This window comes from Bombina bombina, chromosome 1 (assembly GCF_027579735.1).
Source record: "Bombina bombina isolate aBomBom1 chromosome 1, aBomBom1.pri, whole genome shotgun sequence".
In the NCBI taxonomy this organism is placed as follows: Eukaryota; Metazoa; Chordata; class Amphibia; order Anura; family Bombinatoridae; genus Bombina; species Bombina bombina.
This window is the reverse complement of record NC_069499.1, coordinates 1,111,606,809-1,111,618,835: the sequence shown is the minus strand read 5'-3', so window position 1 is coordinate 1,111,618,835 and position 12,027 is coordinate 1,111,606,809. Positions and strand designations below refer to the sequence as shown.

Below are 12,027 nucleotides of genomic sequence, written 5' to 3'. Positions count from 1 at the left end.
AGTACAATGTTCTGGAATGGCCATCCCAGTCCCCAGACCTGAATATCATTGAACATCTGTGGGGTGATTTGAAGCGGGCTGTCCAAACCTAACTGAACTGGAGATGTCTTGCAAGGAGGAATGGTCCAAAATACCTTCATCCAGAATCCAGACACTCATTAGATTAAAGGAGACTCTACTAAATATTGATGCAATATTTCTGTTGGGGTACCCAAATTTATGCACCCGTCTAATTTAATTTTGATGCATATTGCACATTTTCTGTTAATCCAATAAACCTCTTTTCACTACTGAAATATTACTGTGTCCTTCAGTTATTTGATAAATCAAAATGAAATTGCTGATCCAAACACCCAATTATTTATAAATGAAAATCATGGAAATTGTCAGGGGTGCCTAAACTTTTGCATACGACTGTATATATTTCCTTGTATCATGTGTTGCAGTATAATAACATTAAACATTTTTTAAAACAAATCAACATAAGTTTTACTGCAGTTGTTTATCAGTTTATCAGTATGAGTTAAAGGAACATAATACTCATATGCTAAATCACTTGAAACTGATGCAGCATAACTGTAAAATGCTGACAGGAAAATATCACCTGAGAATCTCTATGTAAAAAAGGAAGATATTTTACTCACAATCTCCTCAGCTCAGCAGAGTAAGTTCTGTGTAAAAAGTTATACTTCACCTGCTCCCAGCTGCAGGTAAAAAAAATAAAAATGAAAAAATGAACAGCAGCCAATCAGCATCAGCAGTGTTGAGGTCATGAACTCTTTTACTGTGATCTCATGAGATTTGACTTAACTCTCATGAGATTTCATTGTAAAATTCCCTAATCTGAATAGGGAAATAATATGAGAGTGCACAAGGCTCATCCTTTCAGCTGTCCCAGGAGAGACATACTAATATGCTGCTTAGAAATCCTTTACAATGGGATGTGGCTACTGAGGAACTTTTGAGGTAAAAACAAAATTTATGCTTGCCTGATAAATGTATTTCTCTTGTGGTGTATCCAGTTCACGGGTTCATCCATTACTTGTGGGAATTTCTCCTTCCCAACAGGAAGCTGCAAGAGGACACCCACAGCAGAGCTGTCTATATAGCTCCTCCCCTAACTGCCACCCCCAGTCATTCGACCGAAGACAAGCAAGAAAAAAAGGAGAAACTATAGGGTGCAGTGGTGACTGTAGTTTAAAAATAAAAAACACCTGCCTTAAAATGATAGGGTGGACCGTGGACTGGATACACCACAAGAGAAATAAATGTATCAGGTAAGCATAAATTTTTGTTTTCTCTTGTAAAGGTGTATCCAGTCCACGGGTTCATACATTACTTCTGGGGTACCAATACCAAAGCTTTAGGACACGGATGAAGGGAGGGATAAGGCAGGAACTTAAACGGAAGGCACCACTGCCTGTAAGACCTTTCTCCCAAAAATAGCCTCCGAAGAAGCAAAAGTATCAAATTTATAGAATTTAGAAAAGGTATGAAGCAAAGACAAAGTCGCCACCTTACAAATCTGTTCAACAGAGGACTCATGTTTAAAAGCCCATGTGGAAGCTACTGCTCTAGTAGAATGAGCTGTAATTCTTTCAGGAGGCTGCTGGCCGGCAGTCTCATAAGCTAAGCGTATTATACTTCTTAGCCAAAAAGAAAGAGAAGTTGCCGAAGCCTTTTGGCCTCTCCTCTGTCCAGAGTAGACAACAAACAAAGCAGATGTTTGACGAAAATCCTTTGTAGCTTGTAAATAAAAAACTTTAAAGCACGAACCACATCAAGATTGTGTAATAGACGTTCCTTCTTTGAAGAAGGATTAGGACATAGTGAAGGAACAACAATCTCCTGATTGATATTCTTATTAGATACCACCTTAGGAAGAAACCCAGGTTTGGTACGTAATACTACCTTATCTGCATGGAAAATCACATTGTAAAGCAGATAACTCCGAAACTCTTCGAGCCGAGGAGATAGCTACTAAAAACAGAACTTTCCAAGATAAAAGCTAATATCTATGGAATGCAAAGGTTCAAACGGAACCCCTTGAAGAACTTTAAGAACTAAATTTAAACTCCATGGCGGAGCAACAGGTTTAAACACAGGCTTGATCCTAACTAAAGCCTGACAAAATGCCTGAACGTCTGGAACCTCAGCCAGACGTTTGTGCAAAAGAATAGACAGAGCAGAAATCTGTCCCTTTAAGGAACTAGCTGACAAACCCTTCTCCAATCCTTCTTGGAGAAAAGATAATATCCTAGGAATCCTGAACTTACACCATGAGTAACCTTTGGATTCACACCAATGAGGATATTTACACCATATCTTATGATAGATTTTCCTGGTGACAGGCTTTCGAGCCTGAATTAAGGTATCAATGACCGATTCAGAAAAACCACGCTTTGATAGAATCAAGCGTTCAATCTCCAAGCAGTCAGACGCAGAGAAATTAGATTTGGATGTTTGAAGGGACCTTGAAGTAGAAGGTCCTGCCTTAGCGGCAGAGTCCATGGTGGAAAGGATGACATGTCCACCAGATCTGCATACCAAGTCCTGCGTGGCCACGCAGGGGCTATCAAGATTACCGAAGCTCTCTCCTGCTTGATCTTGGCAATCAGACGAGGGAGCAGAGGAAATGGTGGAAACACATAAGCCAGGTTGAAGGACCAGGGCGCTGCTAGAGCATCTATCAGTGCTGCCTTGGGATCCCTGGACCCGTAAAAAGGAAACTTGGCGTTCTGACGAGACGCCATGAGATACAGTTCAAGTTTGCCCCAAAGTTGGATCAACTGGGCAAATACCTCCGGATGGAGCTCCCACTCCCCCGGATGAAAAGTCTGCCGACTTAGAAAATCCGCCTCCCAGTTCTCTACTCCTGGGATATGGATAGCTGAGAGATGACAAGAGTGAACCTCTGCCCATAGAATTATCTTTGAAACCTCCAACATTGCCAGGGGGCTCCTTGTTCCCCACTGATGGTTGATATAGACTACAGTCGTGATGTTGTCCGACTGAAATCTGATGAACCTGACAGCAGCTAGCTGAGGCCAAGCCTGAAGAGCATTGAATATCGCTCTTAGTTCCAGAATGTTTATCGGAAGGAGGGCCTCCTCCTGAGTCCACGAACCCTGAGCCTTCAGGGAGTTCCAGACTGCACCCCAGCCCAGAAGACTGGCATCTGTCATTACTATAGTCCATTCTGGCCTGCGGAAACTCATTCCCTTGGACAGATGGACCAGAGATATTGAAGGTAAAAACTACACTAAGTCACCACATCTCTCTTGATACTTCCTTTCTTGTCGAGAGCTGCAAGAGAATGACTGGGGGTGGCAGTTAGGGGAGGAGCTATATAGACAGCTCTGCTGTGGGTGTCCTCTTGCAGCTTCCTGTTGGGAAGGAGAATATCCCACAAGTAATGGATGAACCCGTGGACTGGATACAAGAGAAATATCTTTCTTTTTTACATAGAGATGTTCAGGTGATATTTTCTAGTCAGCTTTTTACAGCTATGCTGCATCACTTTCAAGTGTTTAAACATTTGGGTATTATGGCCCTTTAAATTAGGAAAAGATATGTAGCAGGGTTACTAAAATAATGAAAATATATTGCTAAGTTGTTTCATAACTAAACATTTTACATAAAAATCACAGGGTGTTTACTGTTCCTTTAAAGGGACATGAAACCTAAAATTTTACTTTCATGGATAGAGAATACAATTTTAAAAATCTTTCCAATGTACTGCTATTATCAAATTTGCATCGTTCTCATGTTATTTTTTGTTGAAGAGATATCTAGGTTGGTAACGTGCACATGTCTGGGGCACTACATGACAGAAAATAGTGCTGCCATCTAGTGCTCTTGCTAATGTATAACATTGTTCCAAAACCACTGCCATATAGTACCGCAAACACATGCACACTCCTAAACTTACCCTTCTGCTTTTCAACAAAGGATAACAAGAAAATGAAGAATATTTGATAATAGAAATAAATTGCAAAGATGTTTAAAATTGTGTGTTCTATCTGAATCATGAAAGAAAATGTTGGGGCTAATGTCTCTTTAATTTAGCAACAGCAAAGCTAAATTGTTTGGTGTCCTCTACTCACCAGTTGTAATATATCTTCATCCCTGGGCATGATTGACAGCTCCAAGGCATCCTCGCTGTGGAAAATATGGTGCAGTGATAAGGTGGGGGGAGAGGGAACAATAGGCACACGTCTAGGCACATTCTGGGGTATTGCACTAGATGTTTTATACACTGCATTAAAGGGACATAAAACTGCAAAATGGAAATGTTCTTATGTATTAGGGGATGTTATTATTGCGTTGTTACATGATTATATCAGTATTTTTAACCCCTGCAAAACAACACATAGATCTCAGGAGAAGCAACGGAATACTGGGATATGGCTTAAAACATCTGGTGAGCCAATGAGAAGGGGCATATGTGCATAGGTCACCAGCTTGCTCCAAGTAGTGTTTTACTGATCCTCAGCCTAGCTAGGTATGTTGTTCAATAAATGATACCAAGACAACTAAGTACATTTGATAACAGAAGTAAACTAAAAAGTATATCAAAGGAAGACAGAATTATTTAGTAGCCTGAAATTCTGACCTGTGTGTTGTTCAAGTTCTATTTATTCAGGGAGTTACCACAAAAAATTAAAATCAACAAAAAAGGACATGAAATGTAAAAAATGCAGAATTAATTGTACAACAGACCAAATATATTAAATAAACAGAGACTCACTCAAAAACATAATGCTGTAGTTTTTAGATCTATTCCCCATTAGTGTAATGTGTGTTTGTGAAATGTGTCTGTATATGAGTTTATAGGGGGGTGCTCAGCAGACAGGGTACATCCTTGAATAGCTTGGCTAGATTGTAAAGCTGTTCTGAAATTTTCATCAACTGCTGATGTATCAATTTCTTGATCAATTTGCAGCATCAAATAATGAAGCTTTGTTCATAGATATCAATGTAAATTGTCTGGGGTTAAACACATAGTTATATGCAAGCAACAGTGAGATACAGTAGATTGTACTTTTATGACCCTTTAATTATCTAATACACTAAATAAATGAAGTCTAAAAAGACACAATGTAAAGGGACATTCTAAAGTAAAAAAATAAAATATTCTATTTCATTAAAACATTTAGGGCCAGATTGCAAGTGGAGCGCAAACGTTTGCGTGCGAGCGATATGAGGTTTATCGCAGGTCTTTGTGCTTGTTGGGTTTACCGCTGGTTTAAAAGTTGAAAATAAATGCTATCACTTGAGCGCAATCAAGATTTACGCTAGAATGATTACTGCATCCTCAGAGCTCTTGTTAACTGTGTCACCATAAATACACATTACAAAGTACAGTCACACTCATAATACCACCATCTAATAAAAATTATTTAATAAAATATTGCACACAATAATTATAAGGGCTCAAAAATATGAGGTCTCAGGTATTAGAAAAAAAAGGCAGGTAAAGGTACGAGCGCAACACAATGCGAGCAAAAAGCTTACTTCCAGCGCAGTTAACGCTTGAGCGGGAGCATTAATTAGTGCTCCACTTGTAATCTGGCTTTTTATATTTAAACAAATTCCTTTATTTTACTATATATTTAAATATTAAAACATTAAACCCTTCTGAAGGATTAAGCATGCTGTTAAAGCTGGATTTCTGGAACATCCCCATTCCGCTCCAGATGTAGATACTGGCAGTGACCAGAGCATATGCACGTAGGCTCACCGGCTGTATCCGCATCTAGAATACCACAGGAGAACAGCTTTGGCTATTTGCTGGGATTAGACACATAATACAATAAAGCAAATTAAATTTAAAAACATATATATCCCTAATGAAATACAAAGTTTTTATTTTTACACTTTAATTGTACATCCACTGTGCCTTGGGGTTTCTCTCCAGCTTTTAGTTTTTCTAAACCCTCTGGTTTTACCTATTCTGTATAAGGGCTATCACTTGGGAGTACGTTTTTCCTATGATGCTCTCTCCGTTCACCTTCACCAGTCGGTCCCCTAAAAAAAAATAAAAAAAAAAAAATTAAAGGGACACCATACTGAAAATTTGTTTCCCCTGAATGTGAGAAGTTGCCTATTTAGGTTTACATTGGTTATTGATACTGTACCACAGGCTTGTTCTCAATAATAAGCATAATTAAATGAGCTGAACCTGCGGGAAGATTAGGCCTGCTTATCTCTATCTAAGGCCTAGATAAAGTGGAGCACGAAAAAATTATCGTTATTGTGTGCTAACATCGCTCGAGAGCAATAAATACACTCATTACAAGTCCAAAGCTAATTTTTCTATTGAGTGTTAGTCTAGGGCGTGAAAAAATCTGTATGTAAGATAGCGCATGTGCTCTAAATGAGTCATATAACGGGTCTATAGATGTGCACAGTCAAATTTATTTTGTATATCACTCAAGTGCTAATCTATTGGAGCGCTAAGCTGAGGGTGACCTAAGCTGATTTTGCACTAAGCTGAGAGTGTGCTAAGGTGAGGGTTCACAAAGCCGAGGGTGACCTAAGCTGATTTTGCACTAAGCTGAGAGTGTGCTAAGGTGAGGGTCTGCTAAGATGATGGTTCACAAAGCCGAGGGTGACCTAAGCTGATTTTGCACTAAGCTGAGAGTGTGCTAAGGTGAGGGTGTGCTAAGAAGATGGTTCACAAAGCCGAGGGTGAGCTAAGCTGATGGTGCACTAAGCTGAGGGTGCACTTACATGAAGGTGCACTTAACTGAGGGTGCACTAAGATGAAGGTGCACTAAGCTGAGGGTGCACTTATATGAAGGTGCGCTAATATGAATGTGCACTAAGCTGAGGGTGAGCTAAGCTGATGGTGTACTAAGCTTAGAGTGCACTAATATGAAGGTGCACTTAACTGAGGGTGCACTAAGATGAAGGTGCACTAAGCTGAGGGTGCACTAATATGAATGTGCACTAAGCTGAGGGTGCACTTATATGAAGGTGCACTAAGATGAAGATGCACTTAACTGAGGGTGCACTAAGCTGAGGGTGCACTTATATGAAGGTGCACTAATATGAATGTGCACTAAGCTGAGGGTGAGCTAAGCTGACAGTGTACAAGTAGTGGAGTTCTTCATGTAATTCTTTGCTATACTATTAAAAATGATGGTTTACCTAAGGTCCTTAAAAAGAGCTACATTTTACAGCAGGTAGTTTGGATTGTGCTCAAGCTCAACACTAAATTGTTCACTTGTAATAGAAGCACAATAAGTGTATTAACAATACTCCCTGCACTATTCTAAGTATAGGGCACACTAAAAAAGTGTTGGCTGCACTAACATTCTTAGGTTAAAATATTTATCCATCCTCTTTTAGCAACGGGTTGTACGTTATTCCTTGCTCAAGGTTGCGCAAAACATAACGCACCCGCTATAACGATTGTGATCAAATTGCAATCTAGCCCTACATATACACAAAATTTAATACTTAGGTACTGAAATGTTCATCCTCAGTATCAAGAATAAACCTAAAGATGCAGTTTCCAATACATTTAATGATAGGCGACTAGTATAACAAGACATTGGGAAAACATTAAAGGGACAATGTACTAAAGCAAGTAGCTGATGTATTGTATTCCAAGCACTGGAAAAAATATCCATGTGGGAGATTAATTTATGTGGCTGCCTCTTGTTTACATAGCTTTTCGGTAGAGAATACTGAAGTATTCATATTTTTCAGTATGGGTGGTGGTTTCAACAGGCAAAAACAGCTATTTCAAATAACAAACTAAAGCTATTTGTAAATAATAAAAAACATTCCAGCAGGTAAAATTAAATTTCTATAACTGTTTTTTGCTTGACTCCACCCCATAACCTCTCCTGATATTTTCCCAGTGAAGTCAGGGTCTCCATTTTTTCCAGTTTCCAATCAGTCAATCTAATAACTATAGTATTGAGTCCTAAATCGCTGTATCTACCGCTTCAGGTCTAGTCCTCTCACCAGTGCACAGTCCAGCTTCCTGAGCTGGTCCACCTTCCTTCACATGTTTAACAAAGATGGTGTCCATAGGCTCCAGGCGGCTGCTTGGGGATGGAAAGCCTGTGACAGGTAATTTATGTTAGAAAAAATGCCAAATAGAAGAAAACAAAACAGGAAGAAATGAGAAGAAAAGTACCTGAATAAGAAAATAAAAGAAGGGAGGAAAGGCACAGAAAGCTTTGCATTATACTGTACATAACTTGAATTAAAGGGGTATTAAACGCACAATACAATTCCATATAACATTAAGCTTAGCTAAAAAATGACTTTATAATGCACTTTAATGTAATACTGCGAATGCTTTTCCGATACTTTGGGATTTTGTGGGTTTTCTACCTCCCACAGAAAGGTTGGATGCATCCTAGAGGTTCCAGGCAATGACCCTGAAATAAGCTGTTTTTTAATCTGTCCCTAATTGGTCAATGCAAAGGAGATAAAGATAAATAATATGCATAAGGCCTTTTAATGGGTGAGCCTCAGAATTGCAAAACACTACACATTTTTGTATATAAAAGATGACTTCAATACCGCCAGAAATACAATTAAGAAGGCATTAAACCATTTTATTGAGTACAGCATCTCAACTAGAAGAGAAGAAACAGAACAGTACAGAAAAACACCATGAAGTGACCAGAGAACCTAGTGAACAAGAAGAGACACCTACCTGCACCACCATTCTCCTCCTGCAAAGAAACAAAGAAACTGCCATTAGTTTGCTATTCCTACTGATACCACAGCTTGACTACATTTTAAAACACCGTCTAGACATCCCATGATTTATGACTATGATTACTATGATTACATGTGACATATTTTAAGTATCATTTCCAGCTTCTTTCACTTACTATATCTGACAAAACATAAGCCATCAGTGGCTTTACCCTCACCCAGACAAAAAACATAATTTATGTAAGAACTTACCTGATAAATTCATTTCTTTCATATTAGCAAGAGTCCATGAGCTAGTGACGAATGGGATATACATTCCTACCAGGAGGGGCAAAGTTTCCCAAACCTCAAAATGCCTATAAATACACCCCTCACCACACCCACAATTCAGTTTAACGAATAGCCAAGAAGTGGGGTGATAATAAAGGAGCAAAAGCATCAAAAATAAGGAATTGGAATAATTGTGCTTTATACAAAAAAATCATAACCACCACAAAAAGGGTGGGTCTCATGGACTCTTGCTAATATGAAAGAAATTAATTTATCAGGTAAGTTCTTACATAAATTATGTTTTCTTTCATATAATTAGCAAGAGTCGATGAGCTAGTGACGTATGGGATAGCAGATACCCAAGATGTGGAACTTCCACGCAAGAGTCACTAGAGAGGGAGGGATAAAATAAAGACAGCCAATTCCGCTGAAAAAATAATCCACAACCCAAATCAAAAGTTTTAATCTTAATAATGAAAAAAAATGAAATTATAAGCAGAAGAATCAAACTGAAACAGCTGCCTGAAGTACTTTTCTACCAAAAACTGCTTCAGAAGAAGAGAAAACATCAAAATGGTAGAATTTAGTAAAAGTATGCAAAGAAGACCAAGTTGCTGCTTTGCAAATCTAATCAACAGAAGCTTCATTCCAAAAAGCCCAGGAAGTAGAAACTGACCTAGTAGAATGAGCCGTAATCCTTTGAGGCGGGGACTTACCCGACTCCACATAAGCATGATGAATCAAAGACTTTAACCAAGACGCCAAAGAAAACATAATTTATGTAAGAACTTACCTGATAAATTCATTTCTTTTATATTAGCAAGAGTCCATGAGCTAGTGACGTATGGGATATACATTCCTACCAGGAGGGGCAAAGTTTCCCAAACCTCAAAATGCCTATAAATACACCCCTCACCACAACCACAAATCAGTTTGACGAATAGCCAAGAAGTGGGGTAATAAGAAAAAAGTGCAAAAGCATAAAAATAAGGAATTGGAATAATTGTGCTTTATACAAAAAAATCATAACCACCACAAAAAGGGTGGGCCTCATGGACTCTTGCTAATATGAAAGAAATTAATTTATCAGGTAAGTTCTTACATAAATTATGTTTTCTTTCATGTAATTAGCAAGAGTCCATGAGCTAGTGACGTATGGGATAATGACTACCCAAGATGTGGATCTTCCACGCAAGAGTCACTAGAGAGGGAGGGATAAAATAAAGACAGCCAATTCCGCTGAAAATAATCCACACCCAAAATAAAGTTTAAATCTTATAATGAAAAAAACTGAAATTATAAGCAGAAGAATCAAACTGAAACAGCTGCCTGAAGTACCTTTCTACCAAAAACTGCTTCAGAAGAAGAAAACACATCAAAATGGTAGAATTTAGTAAAAGTATGCAAAGAAGACCAAGTTGCTGCTTTGCAAATCTGATCGACCGAAGCTTCATTCCTAAACGCCCAGGAAGTAGAAACTGACCTAGTAGAATGAGCTGTAATCCTTTGAGGCGGAGTTTTACCCGACTCGACATAGGCATGATGAATTAAAGATTTTAACCAAGATGCCAAAGAAATGGCAGAGGCCTTCTGACCTTTCCTAGAACCGGAAAAGATAACAAATAGACTAGAAGTCTTTCGGAAATTCTTAGTAGCTTCAACATAATATTTCAAAGCTCTAACTACATCCAAAGAATGCAATGATTTCTCCTTAGAATTCTTAGGATTAGGACATAATGAAGGAACCACAATTTCTCTACTAATGTTGTTAGAATTCACAACCTTAGGTAAAAATGTAAAAGAAGTTCGCAACACCGCCTTATCCTGATGAAAAATCAGAAAAGGAGACTCACAAGAAAGAGCAGATAATTCAGAAACTATTCTAGCAGAAGAGATGGCCAAAAGAAACAAAACTTTCCAAGAAAGTAATTTAATGTCCAATGAATGCATAGGTTCAAACGGAGGAGCTTGAAGAGCCCCCAGAACCAAATTCAAACTCCAAGGAGGAGAAATTGACTTAATGACAAGTTATATACGAACCAAAGCTTGTACAAAACAATGAATATCAGGAAGATTAGCAATCTTTCTGTGAAAAAGAACAGAAAGAGCAGAGATTTGTCCTTTCAAGGAACTTGCAGACAAACCTTTATCCAAACCATCCTGAAGAAACTGTAAAATTCTCAGAATTCTAAAAGAATGCCAGGAAAAATGATGAGAAAGACACCAAGAAATGTAAGTCCTCCAGACTCTATAATATATCTTCCTAGATACAGATTTACGAGCCTGTAACATAGTATTAATCACAGAGTCAGAGAAACCTCTTTGACTAAGAATCAAGCGTTCAATCTCCATACCTTTAAATTTAAGGATTTGAGATCCTGATGGAAAAAAGGACCTTGCGACAGAAGGTCTGGTCTTAATGGAAGAGTCCACGGTTGGCAAGAGGCCATCCAGACAAGATCCGCATACCAGCAGAACAAATGGAGCCACCAGCAGAACAAATGAGCATTCCTTCAGAATCTTGGAGATTACTCTTGGAAGAAGAACTAGAGGCGGAAAGATATAGGCAGGATGATACTTCCAAGGAAGTGACAATGCATCCACTGCTTCCGCTTGAAGATCCCTGGATCTGGACAGATACCTGGGAAGTTTCTTGTTTAGATGAGAAGCCATCAGATCTATTTCTGGAAGTCCCCACATTTGAACAATCTGAAGAAATACCTCTGGGTGAAGAGACCATTCGCCCGGATGTAACGTTTGGCGACTGAGATAATCCGCTTCCCAATTGTCTATACCTGGGATATGAACCGCAGAAACTAGACAGGAGCTGGATTCCGCCCATACCAGTATCCGAGATACTTCTTTCATAGCCAGAGGACTGTGAGTCCCTCCTTGATGATTGATGTATGCCACAGTTGGGACATTGTCTGTCTGAAAACAAATGAACGATTCTCTCTTTAGAAGAGGCCATGACTGAAGAGCTCTGAAAATTGCACGGAGTTCCAAAATATTGATTGGTAATCTCACCTCCTGAGATTCCCAAACCCCTTGTGCTGTCAGAGACCCCCA

At 38.8% G+C, this 12,027-nt stretch overlaps 1 protein-coding gene across 2 annotated transcripts in view; it reads right to left on the bottom strand.

The window, feature by feature from the left end:
* The window catches only part of ARHGAP23 (Rho GTPase activating protein 23), a 289,496-nt gene that overhangs the window by 155,688 nt on the left and 121,781 nt on the right, over positions 1 to 12,027 (bottom strand). For both annotated transcript variants that reach the window (XM_053697729.1, XM_053697720.1), the window contains exons 3-6: positions 8,684 to 8,702; positions 7,981 to 8,079; positions 5,952 to 6,030; positions 4,107 to 4,161 (exon numbers count right to left, since the gene is read on the bottom strand). In XM_053697729.1, coding sequence (XP_053553704.1) covers positions 4,107 to 4,161; positions 5,952 to 6,030; positions 7,981 to 8,079; positions 8,684 to 8,702 — 252 coding nt within the window. The remainder of the gene's footprint in view (positions 1 to 4,106; positions 4,162 to 5,951; positions 6,031 to 7,980; positions 8,080 to 8,683; positions 8,703 to 12,027) is intronic.